The sequence below is a fragment of the Papilio xuthus genome, unplaced genomic scaffold, assembly GCF_000836235.2.
Source record: "Papilio xuthus unplaced genomic scaffold, Pxut_1.1 DF824992.1, whole genome shotgun sequence".
NCBI classification, from domain to species: domain Eukaryota; kingdom Metazoa; phylum Arthropoda; class Insecta; order Lepidoptera; family Papilionidae; genus Papilio; species Papilio xuthus.
The window spans coordinates 2,002,464-2,028,073 of NW_013533657.1; the positions used below are offsets into that span (position 1 = coordinate 2,002,464).

Here is a 25,610-nt window from a genome sequence, read left to right on the forward strand (position 1 = left end):
AAGAAGAAGAAGAAGAAGAAGAAGAAGAAGAAGAAGAAGAAGAAGAAGAAGAAGAAGAAGAAGAAGAAGAAGAAGAAGAAGAAGAAGAAGAAGAAGAAGAAGAAGAAGAAGAAGAAGAAGAAGAGACTTAAATATGCGTGCCTACGTATATAGGTACAAAAAAAAACAAATCAGTTCACCCATTATATGCATGGAGCGCCACGATCGCCTTGGATCCACGACTTCGTGCGAGTTGCCCCTCTTTCTATAGTATACTTATTATACTCTTTGCTAGATTCTGGATATTCTTTGTTTTTGTGATTTTATGAACTGCTAACATAATTTTTTATTACCTGTTGATAAATATGTCGATTTTTGGAGCAACTGAGTTTTTATAAATTATAAATGCTACACAACTAATACCAAGTTGAATTCACTGCCGATTCTTTTGCCTCGAGGGAGGAAAACGGAACATTTTTTTCGATTTCTCAAAAATCCACCAACTTTTCTTTCACCGATGAAGTTGCTATAATGTAGTTAGTTTGGCGGAGGAGGATTGAATGAAGCAATTTCAATTTTATGAAAAAATCTTTATTTCCAAAACTGTATAGCTCATAATAATAAAACTAACGTACTAAAAGTCTAAAAATATAGTTCTATATTTATTGCATAATTGATACAAGTTAATTCACCATCATTAAACATGATAAATTTAAATGCACTGTTGAATCCGTAAATGTTATTATATATCGATGGATCACATTACACTGGTCTTAAATTAGGAACAGTATTGTAGAAATGCTTGATTGAGCATTACCGTTTACATAACACCTTAATAACTATGTAATTGTTCATTAAGCAGGACAGAGATGTTCAATTCTTGTTTAAAACTCTATATCTGCTCAAATTCAACACCTATTTATAAAATAAATCTACAACGTTATAGCACTATATTTTATAAAAAGATATAAAACCTTATTTTACTACTAATATGAGATCCTTTCCATATTAGAGATATATACAAATTGAACATATTTCCAAAAGTATTAGGTTCTGTTTCCTTTTTATAAAGGGTTGAAAATGTTTTTAAACTTGCATATCGGCAGTGGAACCCTACATTTATTACAATGTGGTGAGAGGTAAATCAAATTTAACTTCTTTTTATCTTACGTTGCTGGAACTAAAATAATAGATTCCTAATTTATAACATCCAAGAGTCATGAGTACGATTACTTTCCGATTTAAAAAATATGTTTAGAAAAAAAATTATAGTAAAAATAAATGCATATAGAGAGAAAGAGTAAAAAGGGATTATTTAAAAAAACATAGTGCATATGAATAAATTGTGATTTAAAAATTTATGATTTCTTTACATTTAAAGTTGTGATTATAAATAAACAACAATTTAATCTAGTTAATTTAAGTATGGGGACTATTTGGAGCGTCGGCAGTGCAGTTGGTACGATCTCCGCTATATAGTAATGAGTTCTTCGAATTTCATGATAACATCCATCCGACATTCTTACTGTAATTACAAATTGCATACAACTGCATAGAAATTCAAAGATATGTGTGAAGTCAACCAACCCTCACTGGCTCTGCGTTGTTGAATAAGACCTAGTCGCATTCTTGAGGGTAGGCTCCGAGCTCCTCAGTGGCGTATAGTGAGCTCGATGATGACGATTTGTTTTGCTTCAATGCATATTGTCTTGTTAGCAATTTTCTAAATATTTTTATGGGTTTTCTTAGTTAGGTTTAAGATATACCCATGAACGTAAATGTCAATAACGTGAAGCAACAATAATAAAACGCATATTTTGCTACGCACGAAATATATTAAATTAAAGGAGCACGGTATTACAATTAATTCACTCTCAGTATTTTTGTATGCGACGTATCGTGTTCGCGCCCTGTCTATCTGGCGAGAAAACACGGGAGCCAATCCCAGTTCGAGATTTAGCTCCCAGGCTTTTGCGCCACACCACCCCACCACGGAGAAGGTAAACCCCCTAATAGGGAGTTTTAATCTTAACTTTTCTACCAGACCGCGTGGTTACGACAGGGGCAGGTTTAGTGTCGGGTGGCACAGTTCGAGTAGCTACACGGTTAGATGGAGCGTCCGGTACGGTATTAACAGGCTTGTCCGGAGGTGAAGGATGTTCGAGATACGCTGGTTTCACTCGATCCAAACTCAACGTGATATTTCTATCACCTACAATGATGGTAAGAGTCTTGGTTTTTCTATTGACCACTTTAAATGGCCCGGTGTACGGTGGTTTGAGAGACGGTCGTGTCGTATCATCGCGTAAAAACACGTGTGATGCATTTTCCAGTTACTTGAATACGAAGGTGGACTGGTTACAGTGACGCGATGCAGGCATCGGACGTAATCGAGCCATGTAACGACTAAGTTGGGTCGCTATATTTGTAGCGTCTTCTGCACTATTTGAAGGTGGCGGGGCGACAATAAACTCGCCGGGCAGACACAAGGGTTCCCCGTATACTAGGACAGCGGACGAATTCTGTAAATCCTCCTTCACGGCTGACCGCATGCCAAGGAGCACGACTGGTAAAGCTTTATGCCAAGTTTCTTGATGGCACATCAGGGCAGCCTTAAGCTGTCGATGCATCCTTTCTACCATACCATTTGCGCATGGATGATAACTTGTCGTGCGAATGCGTTTAGCAGAACAAAGTTTCATGAGGGCTTGGAAAGATGTGGCCTCAAATTGACGGCCCTGGTCTGTTGTCACGAGAGACGGTACACCGAAACGGGCTACCCACTCCCTGAAAAATGTCTCAACAACTTCTTCCGCCGTTATACCTACCATGGGCCATGCCTCTGGCCATCTTGTGAACCTATCTACAGCTGTAAGGCAATACTGAAAACCTTTGCTATGTGGAAGAGGACCAATAATATCTAGATGGACATGGCGAAAACCCCTCGTCGGACAGCTGAAATCGCCTAAGGGTGTTTTTGTGTGTCGAGTGACTTTGCTTCTTTGGCAGGCATTGCATGAACGTGCCCATTCACGACAATCTTTTTGAATGCCGGGCCACACAAAACGTTCAGACACCAATTTAGCAGACGCTCGTGAGCCTGGATGGCTGAGGTTGTGAAGCTTCTCAAAAATTGCACGACGAAATGAACGGGGTATATAAGGTCGCGGTTTTCCAGTAGTAAGGTCACAGAATATGGCGACATCAGTACCCGGTATCGTTATCTTTTCTAGTTTTAAGGAAGAGTCGGCTTTTAACTTTTGTAGCTCCTGATCCGTGGCTTGGTCTCTGGCCAGTGTTACATAATCTTCTTTAATGCGGATAGCCTCCACACGAGACATCGCAACAGCCACGACATTATCTTTGCCTTGGACGTGCACGATATCTGTTGTGAATTGTGATATGAATGAAAATTGATTCAGTTGTACTGGAGGCAGTTTTTCGCGTCGCTGAGTAAATGCATAGATGAGTGGTTTGTGGTCTGTATATATGGTGACGTTTTGAACTTCAAGTATGTGCCTAAAATGCTGAACAGCTTCGTAGACTGCTAATAATTCCCTGTAATATGCCGGGAAAATGGCTTGCCGAGACGTTAGCTTTTTGCTGAAAAAGGCTATGGGCTGCCAATGCTGGTCGGTAAGCTGCTGTAAACAGGCACCCACATGGGTTGACGAAGCATCCGTAAACAGACCGAGTTTTGCGTTGGGAACAGGATGAGCTAGAGTAGTTGCTTCAGCCAGATGATCCTTACATCGCTGAAATGCAAGTTCGCGTTCTGGCGTCCAAGGTACCGGTTTAGGTCCTTTCAGTTGCGATGTAGCGAGGACATCGTGCAAAGGAGCCTGCAGTTCTGCTGCGTTTGGGAGAAAACGACGATAAAAATTTACCATGCCCAAAAATCTGCGTAGACCTTCAATAGTTTTGGGCAAAGGGAACTCTCGCAGTGCTGATAATCTCTCCGGAGGTGGCCGTGTACCATTTTTGGTAATCTGATATCCTAAGAAGGTAACCTCTTCGGCGCCAAATATGCATTTAGATGAATTGATAACTACACCATACTTAGATAACCGCTGAAAAAGCATACGCAGGTAGTCGGCGTGCTCGTCGGCAGAGTGAGAAAATGTCGTCGACATAAGGATAACAGAAATCCAGGCCTGTGACCACCTCGTCTATAAACCGCTGGAACGTTTGTCCTGCATTTCGGAGGCCGAACGTCATGTAAGGAAATTCGTAGAGACCAAAAGGTGTAGTAATAGCTGTTTTGCAGATGTCTGCTTCGTGTACTGGAATTTGTTGGTAGGCCTTCACTAAGTCGACTACATTAAATATTGTGCACCCGGCAAGATTGTAAGTGCAATCTGCGGTGTGGCGCACCGGATAGCAGTCAGGGATTGTCCTGGCATTAAGCGCACGATAATCGCCACAAGGAAGCCAGCCATTTTCACGCTTACGAGCCATGTGCAGAGGCGAAGACCAAGAACTACTCGATTGCCGAGCAGAGCCGCATTTGACCATGTCCTCGAACTCTTTCTTTGTCGCAGACAATTTCTGAGGGGCTAAACGGCGAGGACGACATGAAACAGGTGGGCCGTCGGTAGTAGAAATAAAATGTTTGGTCTCATGTTTAATAGTTCTGTTAATTCCTGGTGGCTTCGTTATATCGACGAATTCGTTGAGAATTTTGTCCCATCGGGAATCGCCAGCCAAAATGGTTTTGACGCTGAGCTGGTTCACCTGAGCTGCCGTAGCCGTTGCACGTAGTTTTGTGGTGCCGTCAATCAAACACAAATTGCGGCAGTCCGGTAACAAGTGGTAATGCGCCAAGAAATCAGAACCAATTATTGCAGCTCCGACATATGCTATGATAAAATTCCATCTAAAATCACGGCGCAAGCCTAGGCTAAGTGTTAGGGTAATGTGGCCGTACGTTTTAATAGTGCTTCCATTCGCAGCTCGAAGTTCAAAATTAGAATGGCTATATTTGCCCTTAAGAAAACTACGTGGGAAACAACAGAGATCGGAACCGGTGTCGATCAAAAACCTATGGCCTGTTCCAGGATCAGTAATAAATAGACGGCGACCAGTATTGTAACAGTCAGTAGTCGCCTCTACTGACTGCTTCTGAAGTTTTCCTTGTTATCAGATAACCAGGAACATGGGCTAACGCATTTGCTAGCCTTACCAGCAAACTTCTTGTGATACCAGCACAAACGCGTGCCAGAACGAGATGATGACATTGACCTTGACTTCGAGCGCGAGGCAGAACGAGGTATTCGTGTGTTGTTTCTAGTGAGTGCATCAACCTTCCTACTTAACTCATCGATGCGGTGCATAAGCGTTTCCAAATTTAGTGAAGATAATGCTCTCGCTTCATTGATTGCGGCTGGAGTGTGAGGTAATGTGTCCATGATATTGTCGGCAATTTCGGCTAATTTCTCTAAAGGTAAGTCTTCTTGTGCTATTAAAATTCTTTGAATCTCACCTGGCAGGTGGCGGATCCATAGCTCGCGTATTATGTCCTCATCGCCCTTGGGACCAGCCAAGTTTCGCAGGTGGCGAAGGAAAGCAGTCGGCTTTCGATCCCCTCGCTGTTCTTCGCTCAACAACTGTCGAGTACGCTGCTTTTTCGACGTGGAAAAACGCTTAATGAGTTCTGCTTTTAAATGCTGATATTTGTCCTTGGTTGGTGGATTTGATAAAATGTCCTCCATCTCGTCAGCAAGATGAGCATCAAATTTTGAAAGTACATGCCCATATTTAGTTGAATCTTGTGTAATACCCGCTATTTCGAATTGTGCCTCCGCTTGTGTGAACCATATTCTTGGGTTGTCACACCAAAATTCGGATAATTTAACTGACACCCCCATAACCTGCGCGTCTGGATTCGTTAATTTAGCTATTTGTTTTTGTAAATCTAAAATCTGTCTCTGTAATTCCTCCTCTTTTGACATTGTGAACAAAATAAATTATTATTCAATTAAATCAAAACAATAAAGTGAATTAAAATTAAATCAATGAAAAGATAATTTAAATTAATAGCACAAAAAAAAATGGTCACAATTAGAACTTATAGTAACATACATTTAACACACGTGAATTACTAGTGAGAACAAATAGTAATCCGTACTATGGAAGAATAGGTTATTAAAATCAAAAGTGAGTTACAAGTGAGAACACATAGGTACTCTTTTTAAATAAACACAAATGTTTTATACATAACATAAAAACTACTAAAATATTTTCACTGCTAGTATTATTAGTATTTTTGAATATACTAATGATAAACTTTGTTTTTAATTTTTTATATAACACATTACTGTGAAAAGTGTGATACGATTACGTTATACGTTTATTTGTTTCTGTAAACAACACAACACACACATTGTTTTGTAAGAATGGAAAGTTTGCGAAGGAAAGTATTTTTGGGCTTAGCTGTAGGAACCGGCGGCGCAGGCGTTGATGCAATTGCAGGGCACCCGTGACGACAAGGGCAGGCTGTTGGCGGGAAACAGACGGGCAGCAGGCAGACGGCACGGAGCTCGCTGGTCACCAGCAGAAACGGTCAAAGGTGCTTCTAGCAGGCCTCGACCACCAGTGGGGCGACATACATTCAGCTGACGAATCGTCACAGTAAAATTTTCACGCACTCTTAAAGTTTCTCGGTGTCACCAATATGGGTTTTCTTAGTTAGGTTTAAGATATACCCATGAACGTAAATGTCAATAACAATAATAAAACGCATATTTTGCTACGCACGAAATATATTAAATTAAAGGAGCACGGTATTACAATTAATTCACTCTCAGTATTTTTGTATGCGACGTATCGTGTTCGCGCCCTGTCTATCTGGCGAGAAAACGCGGGAGCCAATCCCAGTTCGAGATTTAGCTCCCAGGCTTTTGCGCCACATTTTACCAACAGATAGGAGCTAATCTCTTTCCAGTGTTATTCTATTTCTCCCGACGAGAGAGGCACTACTACTCCAGTTCCATCAGAAAATATGATCTATCAAATAAACAAACTGGAACAAATAAGCATTTATCAAAGTTGGGGTATTTTGTTGGTGAACTAAACAATAATGGTATTATTACGAAAGCAATATGTTGCGTTCTTAAAATATGTTCGCTTTAGTCAGAAGATTAAATAAAGTTGCAATTAACGAAATTGTTTTATTTTTCCAAAATTGTTTTCCCTCGAATAACACTTTCAAATGTCAAAAAGGAAACTGACAGATTGATTTTTTTTAGGTTGGTAGCAACGTAGACTTGTTCATAATATTGCTAGCATTGAAAATGTCAATTTTTATTCTCCGTTTGTGTATCTAAATAGTCAAGAGTCCCGTCTCTTATTTTATATACTCTTTGTCAAAAATTGTTTTCGCGAAGTGAAAATTTTATTAATTGACTCCGAAAAGGTAAAACAATTCTAAAATTTTAAGTAACATTTATAAAATATAGTGCAGTGTTGAATAATGCAGATGAAGTACATGCCTATTTGCGATTTGCTAGTACATTTTAGGTTATTTTGTTACATTAAACAGTTAATTGATATTTATAAATGAAATATCTTTAAATCAATAAGTTGTATAAGAAAGAAAGAAGAAACATTGGTCTAGGTAACTGATTTGTATACGTGGCTGCAGGCGTGATTTCATACCATGTATTAGCCATATTAAGGTGAGGTAGAAATGGAAACAATATCTTTAACCCATTCTCATTTTATCAGGTCAGATTTTTCTAAATAATTTCATGCAATTATTGTGCACAAATGAAAGGGTACAAAATACAACAACAATGTGAGACTTTGCTTATATTTTTAAATGGAAATCTTAATATAATAATTATATACAAAAATTATTAACAAAATTTTATATGTGGTCCTTTATACGATTAAGCTAAATGTTGAGTTGTTGAGAATTTTTTTTTCATTTTATATAATTAGGAACAAACATAATTTAATCACCCTTAGTTTAGGGTTGGCTTCAAGCAGGGGCTGAGGGCAGTGGGGACATATAGTGAGCTGATGATGTTGATGATAATTTATTCCAAGACAGCAATAGCTGCACCTTTGGCAGCATCACCTCCTGATGTAAATTCTAACGGCAGACTATAGAAATGTTCTACAGCTCTTTGTAATACAGCATTCCTAGACAATCCAGAGCCATTGCCGACAATCCTTTTAATGTGTGCATTTTGTAATATTCTTTTTGGCATCATTATATGTAAATTGTCTATTATACTGTCACATAGAGATTTAAAAACACAACCTAATTGAATATTAGAAAGATCAATGTTTTCAACAGCAGCTTTAGATGCAGGTGCATGTCTTTCTCCCAGTAAATGTGGGCAAATTTTCATAGCAGATGTTGTTGGAGCTTCTAAGCCAAGTGCAATAAGTTTTTCCCAAACTTTTGATTGTGGAATAGGAAATCCAAATTCGAGCATCCATTGTTGAAGCATTTTTACAAATGTGGCCAGTACATTTCCACCATTTAATGATGCGGCTACTAGCAAATAAGTGTTGTTGAAATATGGTAAGTGCTCAACAGTTTTACATCCAACATCTTGAATACTGTTAACAACAAAAGCAAGTTGAGCTGAAGTTGATATATTCAAAACTGCATCTTCTCTGTTTTCTAATGTTGCAATTATTGAACATTGTAAATCTCCTAGAGCAGCACCAACTGGAGTTCCCTCTGGGATACCATTCCAGGATTCACTCAGTACTCCTGCAATTACTCCACTTTTAACAACTTTAGGCAAGAGGTTAGTGGGAAAGTTAATTGAATTAAGGATATCATGATTCCATTCATTTTTTTCCGTGTTGAAGTAACCCCAACTGGCAGCATTCTGATCTGACATGACTGGATTTTTTAAATCACAGAGCATGGCTACTACAAAATCCTGAACTGTAGATGAATAGGTAAAACTCTTTAATTTTTCCGGTTTATTATGGAGCATCCATAATAATGTTGCACAGCCATATCCAGAGCAACAGTTTAAGTGTGAATCAGGCTTTGGCAACGATTCCAGAAACTCTGGTTTGCATCTTGTATCTTGCCATGTATACAGTGCGGACATTTTTTCTCTTGTAGCTTCATAACGCATTACAATTCCATCTTTTTCTACCTTTTCCCAGGCACTGAAAAGTAAATAAAAATATAAATTATAAAAAAATATGGAATACAGGCTACTTGGAAACTGAACCTCCAGTTACAGAATGCAAGTTACTTTGCTACTGAGCTATAATAATTTTTTTTGCATTTAGATTAAAAAGTACAATTTACTGTAACACATATAATTAAATAACATTTATGTAAGAGATTACAACTTTGTATTGTATTGTAGAAATATTCATATGTTGTGAAATGTAGTTTTTAATGGGAATATCTGCTTTTAACAAATACACCATTAGGGAGTAGGATAACATCATATTTGATATGTTTTACCCGTTATTCCACAAGAGGACTCCGTGCATCTGACCGCAGACGCCAATTCTCGTGACATGTCGTAGAACATCTCTCGGTAGCCGGGACACGCAGTAATGGACGGCCGACACTATTTTAGGAACATCCTGCTTGTTCCCTTCTATGCCTTGATCACTAGGTATATTAGCTGCGGTGTCCTTACTCTGTTTCGCTACTATTTCTCTTGTTTTTGGATCGTAGACGCACACTTTCACTGATGTCGTGCCAATATCCATGCCAAGAACATATTTTTTATCTGACATATTGAATTGTTTATTTTGAAAACTTTCGTGAAACGATGAGGCGTCGCAATGCCGTATTTTTTTGCGATAAGCTTGATCGCGAGAACTAAATGTAGAACGGTTGGCGACACGTCCGTTTCGTACTGGGTCTGGGACCGAATGGCGCGTCTCCCGTGCCCGCGCAGCTACGCGACGCCTCACGTTATGTAAAGTCTGTGTATATGACATGGATCACGGAGTGGCTGATTTTATTATCGCCCACTTCTGTGCTTCAGCCCACCGTTTAATTAAAAGCAATAAATTAATTCTGATAAAGTATCTTGATAAGGGTTATTATAGTTTTCGCTTAAACGGTGCATATTTATTATCGAAATTTATGAAACGAGGTAATCTTTCACCGTAAAATACAAAAGATGGACGAGATGTATCCAGAGATTCATTGTAGTAAGGTCGACCAGACCTATCTATCTTGTGGGAAATTGTGCTTCATTCGTCTATATAACAGACACATAAATTGTGTATCCATCAAGTGTTATTCATATTGACTATTGATAAATAATGACTTTTTGATGTAAGTGCTGTTTCAAAAATAGGTACACGTTCTTCTACCAATTTTCGGTTAAATAATTTATTCTATATTTTTCAACACTTGCTTATTACTAATGACGCTTTCAATACAATATCACTCTTTTCATTTATTTTTGTACTCGGACTGACCAAAACAGATATAATGAAGAAATTTTACGCTTACTTTCATCATAAATTGAAATCTTGACAGAAATTATTTGTAATAGTTACTAATTTTGGAATATACACAAAATCATTGTATATTATTGTTTACCGTTAGGATGCCTTGTCACTGATGTGAGCTTGCCTGTCACTTTATTTTGTCGCCACAGTCCATATCCTTTTAACTTTGTAGCTTTGCCCTCCCGCAAGGATTGTGAGCTATATTTATGCTTATTTGTATAATGGAATACGGCACTTAAATATCATTCTTATCTTTATAGTTATATAGTGTATTTTGCCGCTTTATCACTTTGTCGTGCAATGCAGTAAATGCAATTAAAAGTTATTTGTTATGATCTAGTACAGCTGATAGGATGCACGGAAGAGGTGCACATATTTTGCTAATCATATTGAATAGGTTTTTATATGTGAAGGTACACTGTTGATTTTTATGTCTTTTATCTAAAGTTTAGTTGAAGATATCAAGATTATGTATTACATACTTTATCGAATGTAATTCCATTGTAATCAGCATTATCTACGCTCCAATGAATAAAAGAAGTGCCAAGAATTTGTAGGTTATGTTCTGTTATTATAATTGATGTTTTTTGTGTGCATCAGTTCGTTCAATACATTATTAATGTTGGCTTCACCTGAACAATAAATCACTGGCATAAAACAAAAATTGAATTACCAAGAACATTTATTTTTGAACATAATGTATGTCCACTTTAATTTTAAATTAGAGTAGACATTTCTTAATAATTTGAATTGAACATATTTCGTTTTATTATTTACACATTACATTACACATAATAGCAATTTTACAACTTTAAAATAAAAACATGACCATGAATAGAACAAGATGTGTTAAGTGTCAAGTAATGTTTTCGTAAAAGTTGTTTCCACTGCAGGAACTTCTATACGAAAACATATCGTTGCCTCAGGTTTTTCAGAAGTAATGAAAGAGAAAATAATATGTTTTTACTAGGCAGGAAAAACCCATGATTTAATACCGAACATTGTTCCGAGTTTGTCGCGCTGTTTATTACAATATCTCAACCCGAATCTTAACTCTCAGTGCGGGATGTTACTGAGCTAAATTAACTTCAAAAGTATGTCAAAATGATTTACTGAGAGATGATGAGTTATCGTATCGCGTGCTGCATTCGCACGTGATACTGTAGGCGTTTGTCAACATAGTCATTGAGGATACACCGCTCTATGACTCGTGGTCACGTTTCATGTTTATTTATAACAAAATATATAGTAAAGCATTTTTGTGACTTTTTAGTTGTCATGAATAAATCTTAAAGCCGCTGGCGCAGTTACTTAAATTTGACTCACAATATTTGTCATAATCGACCTCAAAACGCTACTGTACCGTAAAAGTAGGATGAAAATAATCCGTTTTTTTGCACGAAGTGGAGCGATTCTTGTATCTTTTTGTGCTATTATTATAAATTTAGATTTTTTGGCTAGCAGCAGCTCTAGTTTTGAACCAGATAGACGCAAATCGATATTTATTTTGTTTCTCAATTTCTCCTCTAAGTATTCTCGGCTACGTGTGTATGTTAAGTCAATAAAATAAATTTATTATAAGCATACGGCGCTAGCGTTTCGTGAATTGCTCTAGGTGTATTCGTGGAGTATTAAAACAAAATAAATTGTGGTTTAAGTTTTACTGTTATCAGACGAACGCATATTCGACGAACAATAAAACATAAGAATATAACGTCGAAACAAAAAATCACGTTAACTGCGAAACACAAAAGCAAGCTCAATAGACAAATTTTAATTCCATATTTTATTTAAATGTTTTTATTTTTAGAACATTTATTTCTATTTATATATTTTATTAAAAAATCGATTTGATTTCAGACAATGGGTAAAAAAAGAAAAAATCCAGATAGCACGGACAGTATTGATGCAAATAAAAGAGAAAATAGCAAAAAAATTAAAGAAGTAATCGCGGATGATATTATGCAAAATGAAATAACGGAAATGAAAAATATTGGTACTGATGTTCAGTCTAACATTAATAAAAAAAGAAAGGAGAAAAAAATTAAAGCGAAAATTGCGGATGATGCTGTTGAAAATGTGAACGAAGATCGTGAAACTCATGTTCAAACTAACAAAAAGAAGAAAAGAAGGGATAAAAAAATTAAAGGCGAAATCGCAGAAGACATTGTTGAAAACCAAGACAGTGAAATTGATGTACAGGTTCGTAGTACCAAAAAAAGAAAGGACAAAAAAAATAAGGATGGACTTTCGAAAGACAATTTAGAAAAAGTAAATGATGGTAGTGAAAGTGTTGTACAGTCTATCAATAATTTTGGAACGATAAGTAATAATGCAACACCAAAAAAGATCATATTTGTTGGCGATGAACCACAGGAAGTGTCAGTATCCTCCAATAATAAAACCAAGAAAAGTAAACTCTCCAAGAAAACAAAAGAATATAACGATGATATATTGAAAGAAGAAGATGTGAAAGATGAAGATATCGATAAGTTTTGTGATGAATTAGATGAAGAAGACAATAAACAATATGAAAATTGGGTGCAATTAATAGAAGCTACTTTAAGTTCCAATAAAAAGAAACCAAAATAAAATTTGTTCATATTTTAGATGTAAATGTGTACCTAATAGTTTTTTTTGGCATGCGAACATGAATTTGCCTTTAAATTATTGAAACATTAAACTGTAATTTTCTACTAAAACTATTAACAAGAAGCATATTTTTCTTCTATGAAAGCAACTATTGTGAGTGTGTGTCGTAAAAGACAGAACTTAAAACATGTTATTTAAATACAGTATGTTAACCTGCCCAATCAAAACATACTGTGATCTACAGATTGTAAAGTCTACACCGTTTTAATTAATGAATTTTCTGTGAAACCGTCATTGCAAATGCTAACCTGTTCCTAGAATAACTGGGACATTTACGTATTCCCAAGTAAAATTACAGCTAATGAATTATTAACTGGTCAGTATTACTTTTCAACCAAAATAACTGCGGAACGACTCTTGAGTACAAAATTATCAGTAAAAAACTTAAAAAAAAATGGATTTTTACCAGATTCTACGAACGAAATTTTTTAAAGTTGTAACACTAACAAGACATTGACACTGACATAAATAATTGATTTGTTGATTTTGCCTTTGACAAATGAAGTGAATAAAATGACGCTGAAGAGAAACACGTGTTGTAATAAATAATTTTTGATTCGTATTAAAAGGCGGTAAAACAACATTCAGTCAACTATGACAAGATTTGCAAGAGCGAGAGGCTCTAAGTCTTCAAATGAAAAGACCCCAGAAGATAGTACGCCATGGGAAGTTATGAAGGAGCAGATTATTCAATCGAAAAAAGAATCTGAAGAATCTAAACAGAGAAGAGAGGTAAGTCAGGTTATATTAACGCAAGCCGCGAGAGTTACGTTTAAGTTTGTGACCAACTAACCTAAAATGTTATGTTTATTATTACAGGCTGAACAAAAGCGAATAGATAACTATTCGAATTTCCTTAAAGAACAGAAAGTACAAAAGCGAAAAGCTACTTGGTGTGACTTTCCTGAAGTAGAGTTCAAAAAAAAGCCAGAGAATGCCAACGAAAGTCAACAAAACGAAAAATGTTTTAAAAAGAAAAATAAGAAAAAAGAAAAGACGCTTGAAGCAACACAGATCCAGTCGACTAATGAGGTTCAAAAACAAACCGACGACACCAAACAAACCAATGTTTCAGTAAAACAAAACAAAAAGAAGAAGAAAAATAAGGTACCAGTTAAAGACTTTAGTAATGAAGACAAAAAGCATGCTGACGATTCAGTTGAAAAAGTTGAAGTAAATAACACTGTACAATTACAAAATGGTGATTCATCAAACAAGAAAAAAAAGAAGAAAAAGTCACAACAATCTCAAAACAAAGATATAATAGCCGATGAAAACCAGGAGCACCAAAATAATAAAAATGATGCTGTCCAAGGATCTGAAGGTAACAAAAATAAAAACAACAATACAAATCCTAAGAAGAAGAAAAATAGAAATGAAAAACCTACTCGTAGGAAAGACATAAATGACAGAAGCTTTCAATTAATAGTAAATGGTAAAGAAATTGAACTAATCAGGTTTGATGGATTCCCTATTATGAAGAAGGATGCTGAACGACTTACAGAATTAAAAAATAGTATGATTAAGAAAGGTATACCAAAAAGTGAAGTACAAAGGACAATGAAATTGGAAAGGAGGCGAGCTGAGAAAGCTTTAGCGCGAATAAAACGTGAGGTTTGCTATAATTGTAGGAAAGGTGGTCATAATCTTTCTGATTGTCCGGAACTAAAGTCTAAAATACCAGGGGTGGATAGTGCTGAAGGAGTTTGCTTCAAATGTGGCTCCACTGAACATAGACAGTTTGAATGTAAAGTGCAGAGAGATAAAGAGTTCCGATTTGCTACATGTTTCATATGTAAAGAAGCTGTAAGTAACCAATTTTTATCTTTTTTTTCCTGCATTTTTGATAGTGAAACCAATAAATAATTTCAATTAAATCTAAATTTGAACATTGACATATCTTACTGTTAATATAAATTCATATATTTTGATGGATGGATGTTTGTTAATAAGTATCTTTAAAGGGCAGCATGGATAAAACATTTTGGATGAATATATATGCTATCTATCAACTAGGAAATATGTATGCAGTATAATTTCACTAATGAGGCACTGTAAAAAACTGGAGGGTGTTGGATTTATTTTTTCTTATAGTAGAAGTGGCAAACAAGCAACGAATTGCCTATTGACTATTGGAATGTTTGGTTTACTGGATTATAGTGAAAAATGCTGATATAAATTATATTTATTTGTTTTGTTTAATACCTTTCAGGGTCACATTGCTCGGCAATGTCCTGATAATCCCAAAGGATTGTACCCCAATGGTGGTTGCTGTAAACTTTGTGGTGATGTCACTCACTTGAAGAAGGATTGTCCTACTGTAAGTAATAATCTTCATTTAAACATCTTAAAATGTAATTTAACTATAATAATTTGTGTTTAATATGATGGCAGTGAAATTTGTATCATATTAATGTATTACATTCATGGTAAACGTTTTTTGTTTTCCTTTATGACACTCAATGATGTCAAAATAATAATATTAAATTTTCTAAACTTTCAGATGAATGACAAAAAAGAGGAAACTTCAATAAAACTGAATACATTAGGTGCAACTGATAACCTAGAAGATATAGGTCAGAAAAATGAAAACAATATTACAGAGGGTAAAATGAAAAAACCCAAGAAAATTAAATTTTAATTATTTAATGTTTTAAAATAAATATTTAACACAAACATATTTCGCTTATAAAATGTCTTTTGAAATTTAATATTTATAAGTTTTTTCAATTTATATTGCTTCAAGACTTGCTTTTAATTGTTCTAAGCACTGGCCAGCAATTTGTCCAGTTATTCCTTCAGGACTCTGCGGGTCTTCTCGACTAAGGATCCTAGCAGCATCAGCGAGACATTGTATAGGTTCTTGCAATCTATCTTTCAATTTCTCCTTTGTTATAAGTCCAATGCTGTATTCATTCCTTGCCAGATACATCAGTGGTGCATGCAGTTCATATAACATCATACCTGTTAAAGAAAAAACAAAAATATATATAAATGCATAAAAAATATGAAATATAATTATTTTTTATGCATTTATATATAATTTAGGCGTTTTTAAATGCATTTGGATACATTTTTTTTAATTCGTTGTACATTTTAGGATTCGAAAATAGATAAACTTGTGCTCACTTCTACATTGTAATTTGTAACAAAAAAACTCGTTACCTCTCATCCGACTGTCTCCGGGCATAATAACGTCCAGCGCTTTAAGCACCAGTCTACAGAAGTCAGCCTTGCGCTCCAACATGAGATCTGGTAGTTCGTCTATGTCGTAGCCTGCAACACGTCCATACAGCTGCGCCAGCGCGTACTTGATGGATATGAGGATCGAATGACGCGGGTGGAATACCGATTTGTACTGGAAAAAAAATTAACAGTCTTTATTACTATGTATATTTATGCTGTTTATTCAATCGAACGAAGGCTTTCAGAATCTATTATAATAAAACGTTTTACCATGAATAATATATATCGTTTTTACAAGAAGACAAACCGCTAATTTCGTAAATTGTTGTCTCTATCTCATATGACAGTTTGTGCGACAGAGATATAGCTTTACACAGCTATAGCAGTGAATCCTCTCCAAATGTGCATTCAAATATTAACTTTTGCCTTACTTTATTAAGGATAGCCTCTCTCTGTTCGATAGCCTGTGGTCCGGGCTCCAAGGCGTCTAGCTGATCGACCTCGGCCTGCACAACTGCTAACATTTTACGCATCGCACCACCAGACGTCTTGAAGCCACATGACTTCTCTGTGCAAATCCACTGTGCATCATTGTCTGAAAAAAATTGGCCATGTATACAGTCTTATATTTGTTTTAAAGTATCGAACTCAACATGTATTTTAAAAATCTTAATGTTTTTCTAATGTGACAGGGCTTTATAGTGTTAAAAATAATTTCTTAGTGGGTAAGATTGCTTAATACATAAATATTAATCAATGTGAACGGACACATAGACGAGATTTAACTTTCGGTGTTACTAGCTATTTCTCACCTAAAGGATTCGTTGATAAAATAACACCATTATCACATTTGTTACATTTAACAGTACTGAGATGTGTTCCTAACTCTGTAGGGTCGGAACAACGCGGGCAGTCACAGTTGAAGAACTTGGACTCTAGCAGATATTCTCGTCGCACGATAGTGGGCGACAGGGCGTGCGTGTAACATAGATGTAGTGGTTCACCCTTCTTTATAGGTATTGCAGCTCGTATTTCCACCCTGCAAAAAATATACATAATTACTACCCCATAATTACACGTCATTAAAGTTACGTTCAAGACGACACACAACTTTACATGTTGCATGGTAACTTCTCGGTCATAAGCCCTTTACTGTTGACTTTATCTTTTTTCCAATCGCTCTATTACAATTTATACCTTATTATTTGAAACTCGCAGACTTGCCTGAAATTGAGATTCGATGCCTGACTTTTGAGTAGAAATCGTTTTTTGTTTTTAATATTCCCAGAGAGATGTGTTTTACTAGTTAACGGGTCGGGTTAAAATTAGATAATTAAAACAAAAGACAAACCGGACCCGTCAGAATATTGGCAGCTTTCCATTGCTCATATTTTGTTAAATTCGTTCAGACATTTCGTTTATATGACATAATATTATAAAAGTTAAAATGAAATGTAAATGTCAATAGTATGACTAGAAAAAAAGTTTGGTTAACTGAGTTGTTGGTTTGGTTTGTTAACACAAGAATCAATAACACGAGTCAAGAGTATGCAAGTACATACTTGTAATTATCCTGTAGGATAGTATGCACGATGTTTGGTACGCAGCTGTGCGCAGCGATGGCTAGACGCGGGTACACCGCGCGTATACTGAACCCACCTCGGGAAGGTATTTCCACTGCGTTTACCTACATAATGAAAATCACAATTACACTCAAAATAGATATGGTACTAAGAAGAAACCAAGAAGTGTAATTGTTTTATATTTGTGTTCGAGGAATACATTTTCAATGCTAGTAGTTGCTTATTTTTAAAATTACTACGCACCTCGAGTATACCGCAAGCTTTCTGCACCAATTCCATGTTGATGCGGTCCCCGAGCTTACAGTGATCGACTAAGAAGTCCACGATGTTAACCTGATCCAACCGCCACGTGGGCCGCTGCTGTCGCGCCTCCGAGTGCACCTCCATCAACTCCAATTCTTGCTGCCATCGCTGTGGATCCTTCTCTTTTGCTAATAGTAATCTGGTCAAACATGACATTACAAATCTTTATAATATAACAGATTATATGTTATTTCTATGAAATTGTACAATGGTACACTGTACATAAGTTGACACGTCGCTTAACAGAGTACTCCTGTACCTGAAGTGCCAATATATAAGTTGTTATACTAACCTCAATGGTGTGATGCAGTCAAGTTGTGGGGCACTAGCTGTCCAGTCAGTCACTGGCTGGAAGCGCACCTTTGCCAAACTAAAGACTTCACACTCGGCGGCGTGTTGCGGATCGCGTTCACATTGCGCCCCGCACACCGGCCAGCCGCACCGAGAGCATAATGTATTCTCCACAGGACAGTAGCAAGCGAGGCACAATGGAGGCGTATCTGTTGACAGATTTACCCTAAGGCTAAGGGATATATACGTATACCTTAAGGGACGCATTATCTTAAATTTAACTGGATGAATTAAGTTTTGATCGTCAATGGCGGGCGTGAAAAACGTTTTTGCATACGGTTAATGCGTCGATAGAGAGATGTTTGTAAGAACTTCGACTAGAATCCAAAGCAGACGACTTATAATGAATTGTGGAACTTTATTTTTAAATATTTCAGTACATATACCGTTTACCTAAATAAAAAATATTATAAAGGTTTCTAGAATGCGCTAGAGTGCCTTTTCGTTTTATACAAGAAATAAATCAATTATGATTTTAATTCGTCAAAATGTTTTAATGGTTTATACCAACGGGGATGGAGTGTACTTGCCTGCTTTGGGTCCAACGGCGAACGGTTGATCCGTGAATATTAATTCACCGCCATCTAAGTCCTTATTAGCAACTAAATATCGACCGTATTTGTCGTTTCGTAAAATCTCATAATGTTTAGCGTCCATCGTAATAAATTAGATTCGCCAACTCATGAATCCGCTTCGACTGTCGGCTAAAGATTGAAGCGATGCTCCTTGGCGTGCAACCAGGAGCGGCTAAAATAAACCTGATACTAATCGAGAATTGGAACGTTCGAAATTTCGAGCACATACAAGAATTTATACTATACTTGGTACATACGCATTCAGGATGAATGACCTGTAATATTCTATTCATTTATTTATAAGCTGTATGTAATTATTATTTTCTTGCAATAGATAACACCTTTTACATTTAGATGAAGGGTACAATATAAACCTGTAGTTATCCGCAAACTTACGCAAACAGACAGACAAAGACAGAGACATAAAAAAACTAAAAAAATGGCTTTATTAAATCATTAAAAGTATAGTAAAAAATAACAAAAGTAATAGCATATAAGTGTAAAGCAATTCATGACGTAACTTCTGCAGTACATCCGTCTGAATATCGATCAAATTACTGCAGTCTACTTATTCAAGGCGTATTGTTTAGACAAAGGTCATAAATAATTTAGAAATAATATTTGAGCATCAAGATAAGGGTTTTAATAATACTTTTTTAACGTTGAAAAAATGATTTTATGAACTTTCATGATTTTATTTAATTGCCTACGCCGACCCTCTGCAGAAAGATGCGTAGGAAGATGACCATAATGAATTTTCTTTAATTTGTTATGATTAAGGGATTAAGATTTGATTTCTTTTCTATGTAGTAGCTTATTATTTTAAGATTTAATTAAAAGGAGAAAAGGTAATCTAACAATTATGAATTGTTTTTGTCCACGTACAATGAATAAGGCCAATTAGAATTAAATTATTTCAAAATTTTAAGTGATCTAGATACCCTGCATTGTCAAATAAGAAATAAAAATATTATCCGATTTATTTAAAATATAATTATTTATTGCTTTTTTAAAGAAAAAATGTCAATTTTTGAATATTTATTTGGTGTTAATTACAAAACTGGCAGTGAAGATATTTTCCAAAGTTTTAAGTTACCAAAGATCTTTGCAGTTGTTACGCAAGAAACTATACCTTGTCTGCGAGATGTAAGAAAATTTGATTAGTTTCTTAATGTGATACTAATGCTTAAAATTAAACTGCCAAACTGAGAGTAGTTTAATGGTTGATAAAGCAGTCTCCTAATCATTAGATTTCATTAACATTTGGTGTAGATTTTTCATACGAAATCTGTAGTAAAGCTTGTTGTAAATATTTTACGACCGCGCCTAGTGCCTTGACATAGTTATTGCTTTTATCGTGGTCGTGGGTTGGACTAGCTACATGTTACTAAATAAATAAAAAATATACTGATAGAAAGCGAAAGTAGTATATTATTATCTTTAACAATATATAAATAAATAAGTTATCATTTGACTATGTATAGGATGGTACTCTGGGAGAAAAAATTATATGCAAAAACGAATATGGCGAGAGAATTGATTGCCCTATCAATGGTGATGGAGGTGATAATGAAGATTTCAGCTTCCCAGGAAATGTATGTGTGAAAATAAAACATTTTTAAGTTTAACCCTTAATTTTATAATATAGCAATAGTTAATTTCTTAAGATTTAATAACAATAACAAGTCTTGGGCCCGAGTACACTTGTTTGTCGAAATGTTTAATTCTTCTTTTTGAAGTTCGCGCGCTGACTTAGTACAATAGATACCAAAATAAATATGTAAAGGGTAAGTGATTAAACACTAAAGAATTTGCAGTAATATTTTGTTATTAAATAATATAATAATGATTCAAAATAAAAATAATGTTTTTAACAATGTAGTTTTGTTCGTGTATTTGTAAAAAAGAATGAAATTGTCTTTACACACGTTACGTAGAAAGAAAGTTGTCATGAGCATAGTCAAATTTGCATCTTTTAAATATAGTTAAATTATTTCATTTAGGTAACCATTTTGTTATTAATTAAAAAATTAGGACTACGTTCAAAACAACCATTTTGCTATGGGTTACTTTAAATAGGTTTATTATAATAATTGAATGTTAAGAATTCTTAAAACGTCAATAACCCCTTTTCCGGAAAAAACGCCCCCTGGCTAGTTTATTCTCAAACTAGAATTGTCTTGTGGTGTTGTACAGGAGGTGAAGTTATTCCTAGGAATTCGCAGAATTCAGTATATCTAGTTTCAGTAAGTGAAATCACCTAACACACAGTAAGTAAATAGCTACTACAATTATTTCAAAATTATTCTTTTTGTTACAAAGATAGATTTACTATTCATATTATCGGTACCGTTATAAAGCCGGGGACTATTGACGTCATACACGTGATTATTGAATTTCTATATAATTTTTGAATAAATCAACTTAATTTTCCTTATTTCATTTAAAATTATAAAAAATGTTGTAATTGGGAGATTTTATTAAGGCTTCCTATTTCTTAAAAAAACCGATGGCCAACCACTATACATCTATAAAAATCTTGCTGACAATGTAAAATCTTTTGGCGATAGGTCAAGTTTACGGTCACGGCGTACAAACGAATCTTATTTTAATGTACGTGATAATGGGATTTAGTTTTAATCACAATGATTTTATGTGATGGGTCCCGTTATACCTGCATGTTATGTAATACCGTTATTGAGTGACATAAATTTGCCAAGTCGACCCTGACACAACTGGCTCAGTTCGCAAATTTACGATAAGGTTTTTTAAAAATTCAAACATCTTATTATAATAAGTAGACAAATGATATATCCCTCTATTTCAACTTTCGATAAAAAACAGTATTTAATCTTTTCTCTTGCTATACAATGTTGTTACGAAATTGCCTAATTAAATTGAAAAAATAAATGGTTGAAACTCGATGACTGTTGTATATTTAACTGTATGAGATATTAAACTTTTTGTTTTTCGCAGGAAATGGCACCCCCATACTATGCAGATCTGGGCAAGAAGGCCAATGATGTCTTCAGCAAAGGCTACCACTTTGGTGTGTTCAAACTTGACCTGAAGACAAAGAGTGAATCCGGTGTTGAATTCAGTAGTGGCATCACCTCCAACCAGGAGAGTGGCAAGGTATGGCAATTATCTTTCTTGCATTTACTTTGATAAATTATTTAAATTTCCATTTTCAATGATCTTATGTTTCTGAAAATGTTCACAAATCTGCATGAGTAATGTTTTCTACTAAATGAATCAGTAAAAACATTAAGAGTAAAAAAGTTACTATGCAATATCATATTTTACTTTAATTTTTGTTCTATAATAGCATTGAATATTGTTACAGGTATTTGGTAGCCTTTCATCCAAATATGCAGTGAAGGACTATGGTCTAACATTCACAGAAAAATGGAACACAGACAACACCCTTGCCACCGATATCACCATTCAAGACAAAATTGCCGCCGGCCTCAAAGTCACCCTTGAGGGTACTTTCGCACCACAGACTGGGTAAAATATCTAATAAAAGTACAGTTTTAATAATTTCTTAAGTAATCCTTTATTTCATATAAAAACATTAAGGACTTGCTTAGCAATTGGTTAACAACTATAAATATGGCATATAGTGAATTCTATATAATATTGCTTAGAACTTATATGTGAAACTTCCACAGGAGCAAGACAGGTAAACTGAAGACATCCTTTGCCAATGAGACTGTGGCTGTTAACACCAACCTTGACCTGGACATGGCCGGTCCGATTGTGGATGTAGCAGCTGTCCTCAAATACCAAGGCTGGCTGGCTGGTGCTAACACCCAGTTTGACACACAGAAGGGCAAGTTTAGCAAGAACAACTTTGCCTTTGGATACCAGACTAATGACTTTGCCCTGCACACCAATGTGTAAGTAAAAATTTTCTATTTCTCCTTAAGAAGTTAAAATGGCTAAACTCAATTAATCTCAAACTGTTTTTGCTTATATAATAGAATTTTTAATTCAGTTGCTTTAAATATTACTAAGGACCTAATCGAAAGTGCAATGGCAGAAAAAAAACTGATTTATGATTAATCAGTGACCAAATAATTTTTTTCATTCTTCATATAATATGAAAAACTTTTCCATTTGTTTTGACTAGTGTAAAGTATCACTAGTCAAAACAAACTTGGTACAATAAGAAATAATATTGATATTTAAACAGCAATCAGTTGCAGGTGAAAGATAATCTAAGTTTTAAATATCAAAGTAGGTCATGCAAAACAATGACATATTATTTCATTATGTAACACTAGTGTGGTTGGGCACTTTGACTGGAAGTAAATTGAACTGACATCTTGACATTCATTGTAGCTAATACAAGTTAGGTCTAATTTCGACTGCCATTTTTGATTAGTTCTCCAATGGGGTAGATAAAATTTGTGAACATGGTTTTTTAGTTAATCTAAGACAAAACAAATTTACTTCTTTAAATATTAATATAAAAATACATTAAATAAAAGATGATTCCAGCAATAGCAATAATAAATTGTTATTCATTACTTGTTTTTATTTTGTGTGGATATAAAATATTACAATATACAACCTTGAGAAATTAGACAAAAACTTGCAAAATAACATTCAAATTTAATATAAATTATTATAGTGTTTGTAAAGACAATAGACATAACTATATGCAACAATACAATATTTTCAGTATATGTTCCTATCTGATATTACAATAATAATGAAGTGGGACGATTATAAAACTTAACCTTGAAGATAAATAACTAATAACCATATATAATATAATAATATCTAGACATAGTTATAAACAGTAACACTCTTCATTGTTTCATGAATTCTACAAAGACATCTGATTAACATAATATTATCTGCTTATCTTAAATAGTATGTCTAGTTTTTCTAACTACATATAGTAATTGTTGCTACATGAGCATGAAAATAAGTTTCTATTGATATGACAGTTAAATGTCACACACAATCCAAGTCCTATCATCTGGAGACTTATAGACACAGAAGAAATGGTTTTGACAAAATTCAACCCTATTTACAGCATATAAGCAATCTGGGGCTAAGGATTGAATGAAACAGGTAGGTGAATAATTTGAACTTCTCATCTCCAGGGACAATGGCAAGAACTTCGGTGGTTCCATCTACCAGAAGGTGTCTGACAAGATTGATTGCGGTGTGAGCATGCGGTGGACCGCTGGATCAGCCGACACCCTGTTCGGCGTGGGCGCCAAGTTTGCGCTGGACGCTGATGCGTCGCTGCATGCCAAGGTCAACAACAAGTCCCTCATTGGACTTGGATACCAGCAGAAGCTACGCCCCGGTATGAATATAAAGTTATTATAAATTGTCATTATCTAATTATTTATAAAATAATTGTTTTTCGTTGTTAATGATCACCAAGGTTCTTAGTTATTACAAATATTAGCTCTCAATTGTTTTAACCGACTTCAAAAAGGAGGATATTGTATGTTTTTTTCCCTAATTTATAAAAAAACAGCTGACTATTTAATAACATCGGAGCCTTATACAATAAATTTTGTATCTGCAACTTTCCATCAATGGAATCAGTGCAAAATGCAATCTGTATAATCTATTTTAGGCCTATTTTTATCACATGATCTTGTATTTCTCTCTAGTATCATAGATGTTATCATTTGTGCGTTATCTACAACTGTCAGAAATCGTACGACTTATGTGTTATATAAGGCCTACGGAAAATGTTCCTATTGTGTTTTTGTCAATGTTTATCTCCAAAGAATTTAATAGATAGGCACAAAATATTATATAATATGTTGTATAAATCTGCATGGCTAATCTTAGATCTGACTTTTTCTTAAATATAATATGGTTTTTATAATGATATAGTAACTGTCTCAAATCTAAATTCTTAAGCATATTTTTTACTTCCTATCTCAAGTCAATTACTACCTTACAAATAATTTATTTATTTATTTATTTATAATGTATGAAGTAATGGTTTAAAATGTAAATTATTTTAGTACTGTGCTATGTTATTAATTGAATCATGTTAAATTTCAGGCGTTACCCTGACGCTGTCTGCCGCCATCGATGGACAGAACTTCAACGCCGGCGGGCACAAGGTCGGCGTCGCGTTCGAGCTGGAGCCTTAGGAGGTCTCCGAGTCCCGTGGCATCTTAGTCCTGTAGATAAACACAATGCCACACACACTATTATATCTAATGGAAACAAGGAAGCGTGTTTAACCAAATCAATGCGAGCATCTCAGTGTCCTTATAATAGTCAACTCAGCGTATAACGCAGCAATATGATTGTGCAGAATGCCTAAATCTGAATCGCCGTCGTATAAATGGCGGCCGCAAGCTTCCTATAGTTCATTCACTTACTAGCAGCGTTGCTAAGCATCCTATGTCGCCGTATGATTTGATGGACTTCAAATAATTCGTTACTGTCAGTATATTTGCCTTGTAAATAAGCACCTATGGTGTGTTTCTTATTGATTGATTGAGAATAAAAATGAATAGTTCTTGAATCA

The 25,610-nt window shown here is 35.1% G+C and overlaps 5 protein-coding genes across 7 annotated transcripts; 3 read left to right on the forward strand and 2 right to left on the reverse strand.

Annotated features, from left to right (window-relative positions):
- Positions 1-7,357: 7,357 nt before the first annotated feature.
- Positions 7,358-13,092, forward strand: LOC106126727 (protein PXR1-like). The gene is made up of 2 exons (XM_013324534.1): positions 7,358-7,393; positions 12,298-13,092. Exon 2 carries the CDS (start codon positions 12,301-12,303, stop codon positions 13,027-13,029), a length of 729 nt encoding a protein of 242 aa, XP_013179988.1. The 5' UTR covers positions 7,358-7,393; positions 12,298-12,300; the 3' UTR covers positions 13,030-13,092.
- LOC106126725 (sedoheptulokinase) lies at positions 7,683-10,254 on the reverse strand. The gene is made up of 2 exons (XM_013324531.1): positions 9,428-10,254; positions 7,683-9,120 (listed from the first exon to the last, which is right to left on the reverse strand). The coding sequence occupies exons 1-2, from the start codon at positions 9,913-9,915 to the stop codon at positions 8,019-8,021; spliced, it is 1,590 nt and encodes a 529-aa protein (XP_013179985.1). The 5' UTR covers positions 9,916-10,254; the 3' UTR covers positions 7,683-8,018.
- A 421-nt stretch (positions 13,093-13,513) lies between the features above and the next one.
- On the forward strand, positions 13,514-15,743 carry LOC106126726 (zinc finger CCHC domain-containing protein 9). Its single transcript, XM_013324533.1, has 4 exons — positions 13,514-13,821; positions 13,909-14,895; positions 15,302-15,409; positions 15,593-15,743. The coding sequence occupies exons 1-4, from the start codon at positions 13,684-13,686 to the stop codon at positions 15,728-15,730; spliced, it is 1,371 nt and encodes a 456-aa protein (XP_013179987.1). The 5' UTR covers positions 13,514-13,683; the 3' UTR covers positions 15,731-15,743.
- A 22-nt stretch (positions 15,744-15,765) lies between these two features.
- Positions 15,766-19,251, reverse strand: SmydA-3 (SET and MYND domain containing, arthropod-specific, member 3). Its single transcript, XM_013324535.1, has 8 exons — positions 19,043-19,251; positions 18,454-18,661; positions 18,102-18,300; positions 17,838-17,962; positions 17,088-17,314; positions 16,707-16,870; positions 16,255-16,447; positions 15,766-16,053 (listed from the first exon to the last, which is right to left on the reverse strand). Exons 1-8 carry the CDS (start codon positions 19,167-19,169, stop codon positions 15,821-15,823), a joined length of 1,476 nt encoding a protein of 491 aa, XP_013179989.1. The 5' UTR covers positions 19,170-19,251; the 3' UTR covers positions 15,766-15,820.
- An 841-nt stretch (positions 19,252-20,092) lies between these two features.
- On the forward strand, positions 20,093-25,607 carry LOC106126798 (voltage-dependent anion-selective channel). Of its 3 annotated transcripts, XM_013324662.1 has the most exons (7): positions 20,093-20,233; positions 20,572-20,682; positions 22,064-22,222; positions 22,434-22,597; positions 22,762-22,989; positions 24,208-24,416; positions 25,136-25,607. In XM_013324662.1, the coding sequence occupies exons 1-7, from the start codon at positions 20,108-20,110 to the stop codon at positions 25,225-25,227; spliced, it is 1,089 nt and encodes a 362-aa protein (XP_013180116.1). In that variant the 5' UTR covers positions 20,093-20,107; the 3' UTR covers positions 25,228-25,607. The 3 variants fall into 3 exon arrangements, with proteins under 3 accessions (XP_013180116.1, XP_013180117.1, XP_013180118.1); XM_013324663.1 differs by lacking the exons at positions 20,093-20,233; positions 20,572-20,682 and adding an exon at positions 21,248-21,357; XM_013324664.1 differs by lacking the exons at positions 20,093-20,233; positions 20,572-20,682 and adding an exon at positions 21,267-21,333.
- The last annotated feature ends 3 nt before the right edge of the window (positions 25,608-25,610 follow it).

Excerpts from the sequence above, each read along its gene's own strand:
- LOC106126726 (XM_013324533.1), top strand. The coding sequence starts at position 13,684 with ATGACAAGATTTGCAAGAGCGAGAGGCTCTAAGTCTTCAAATGAAAAG. Across the intron at positions 13,822-13,908 it reads AATCTAAACAGAGAAGAGAG|GCTGAACAAAAGCGAATAGA; the intron begins GTAAGTCAGGTT and ends TTATTATTACAG. Across the intron at positions 15,410-15,592 it reads TGAAGAAGGATTGTCCTACT|ATGAATGACAAAAAAGAGGA; the intron begins GTAAGTAATAAT and ends CTAAACTTTCAG.
- LOC106126727 (XM_013324534.1), top strand. The coding sequence starts at position 12,301 with ATGGGTAAAAAAAGAAAAAATCCAGATAGCACGGACAGTATTGATGCA.
- LOC106126725 (XM_013324531.1), bottom strand. The coding sequence starts at position 9,915 with ATGTCATATACACAGACTTTACATAACGTGAGGCGTCGCGTAGCTGCG. Across the intron at positions 9,121-9,427 it reads GTCCTCTTGTGGAATAACGG|TGCCTGGGAAAAGGTAGAAA; the intron begins GTAAAACATATC and ends TTTACTTTTCAG.
- SmydA-3 (XM_013324535.1), bottom strand. The coding sequence starts at position 19,169 with ATGGACGCTAAACATTATGAGATTTTACGAAACGACAAATACGGTCGA. Across the intron at positions 17,963-18,101 it reads AAGCTTGCGGTATACTCGAG|GTAAACGCAGTGGAAATACC; the intron begins GTGCGTAGTAAT and ends TTCATTATGTAG. Across the intron at positions 16,871-17,087 it reads TTTATCAACGAATCCTTTAG|ACAATGATGCACAGTGGATT; the intron begins GTGAGAAATAGC and ends AATTTTTTTCAG.
- LOC106126798 (XM_013324662.1), top strand. The coding sequence starts at position 20,108 with ATGTCAATTTTTGAATATTTATTTGGTGTTAATTACAAAACTGGCAGT. Across the intron at positions 20,234-20,571 it reads CTATACCTTGTCTGCGAGAT|GATGGTACTCTGGGAGAAAA; the intron begins GTAAGAAAATTT and ends GACTATGTATAG. Across the intron at positions 20,683-22,063 it reads ATTTCAGCTTCCCAGGAAAT|GAAATGGCACCCCCATACTA; the intron begins GTATGTGTGAAA and ends TGTTTTTCGCAG.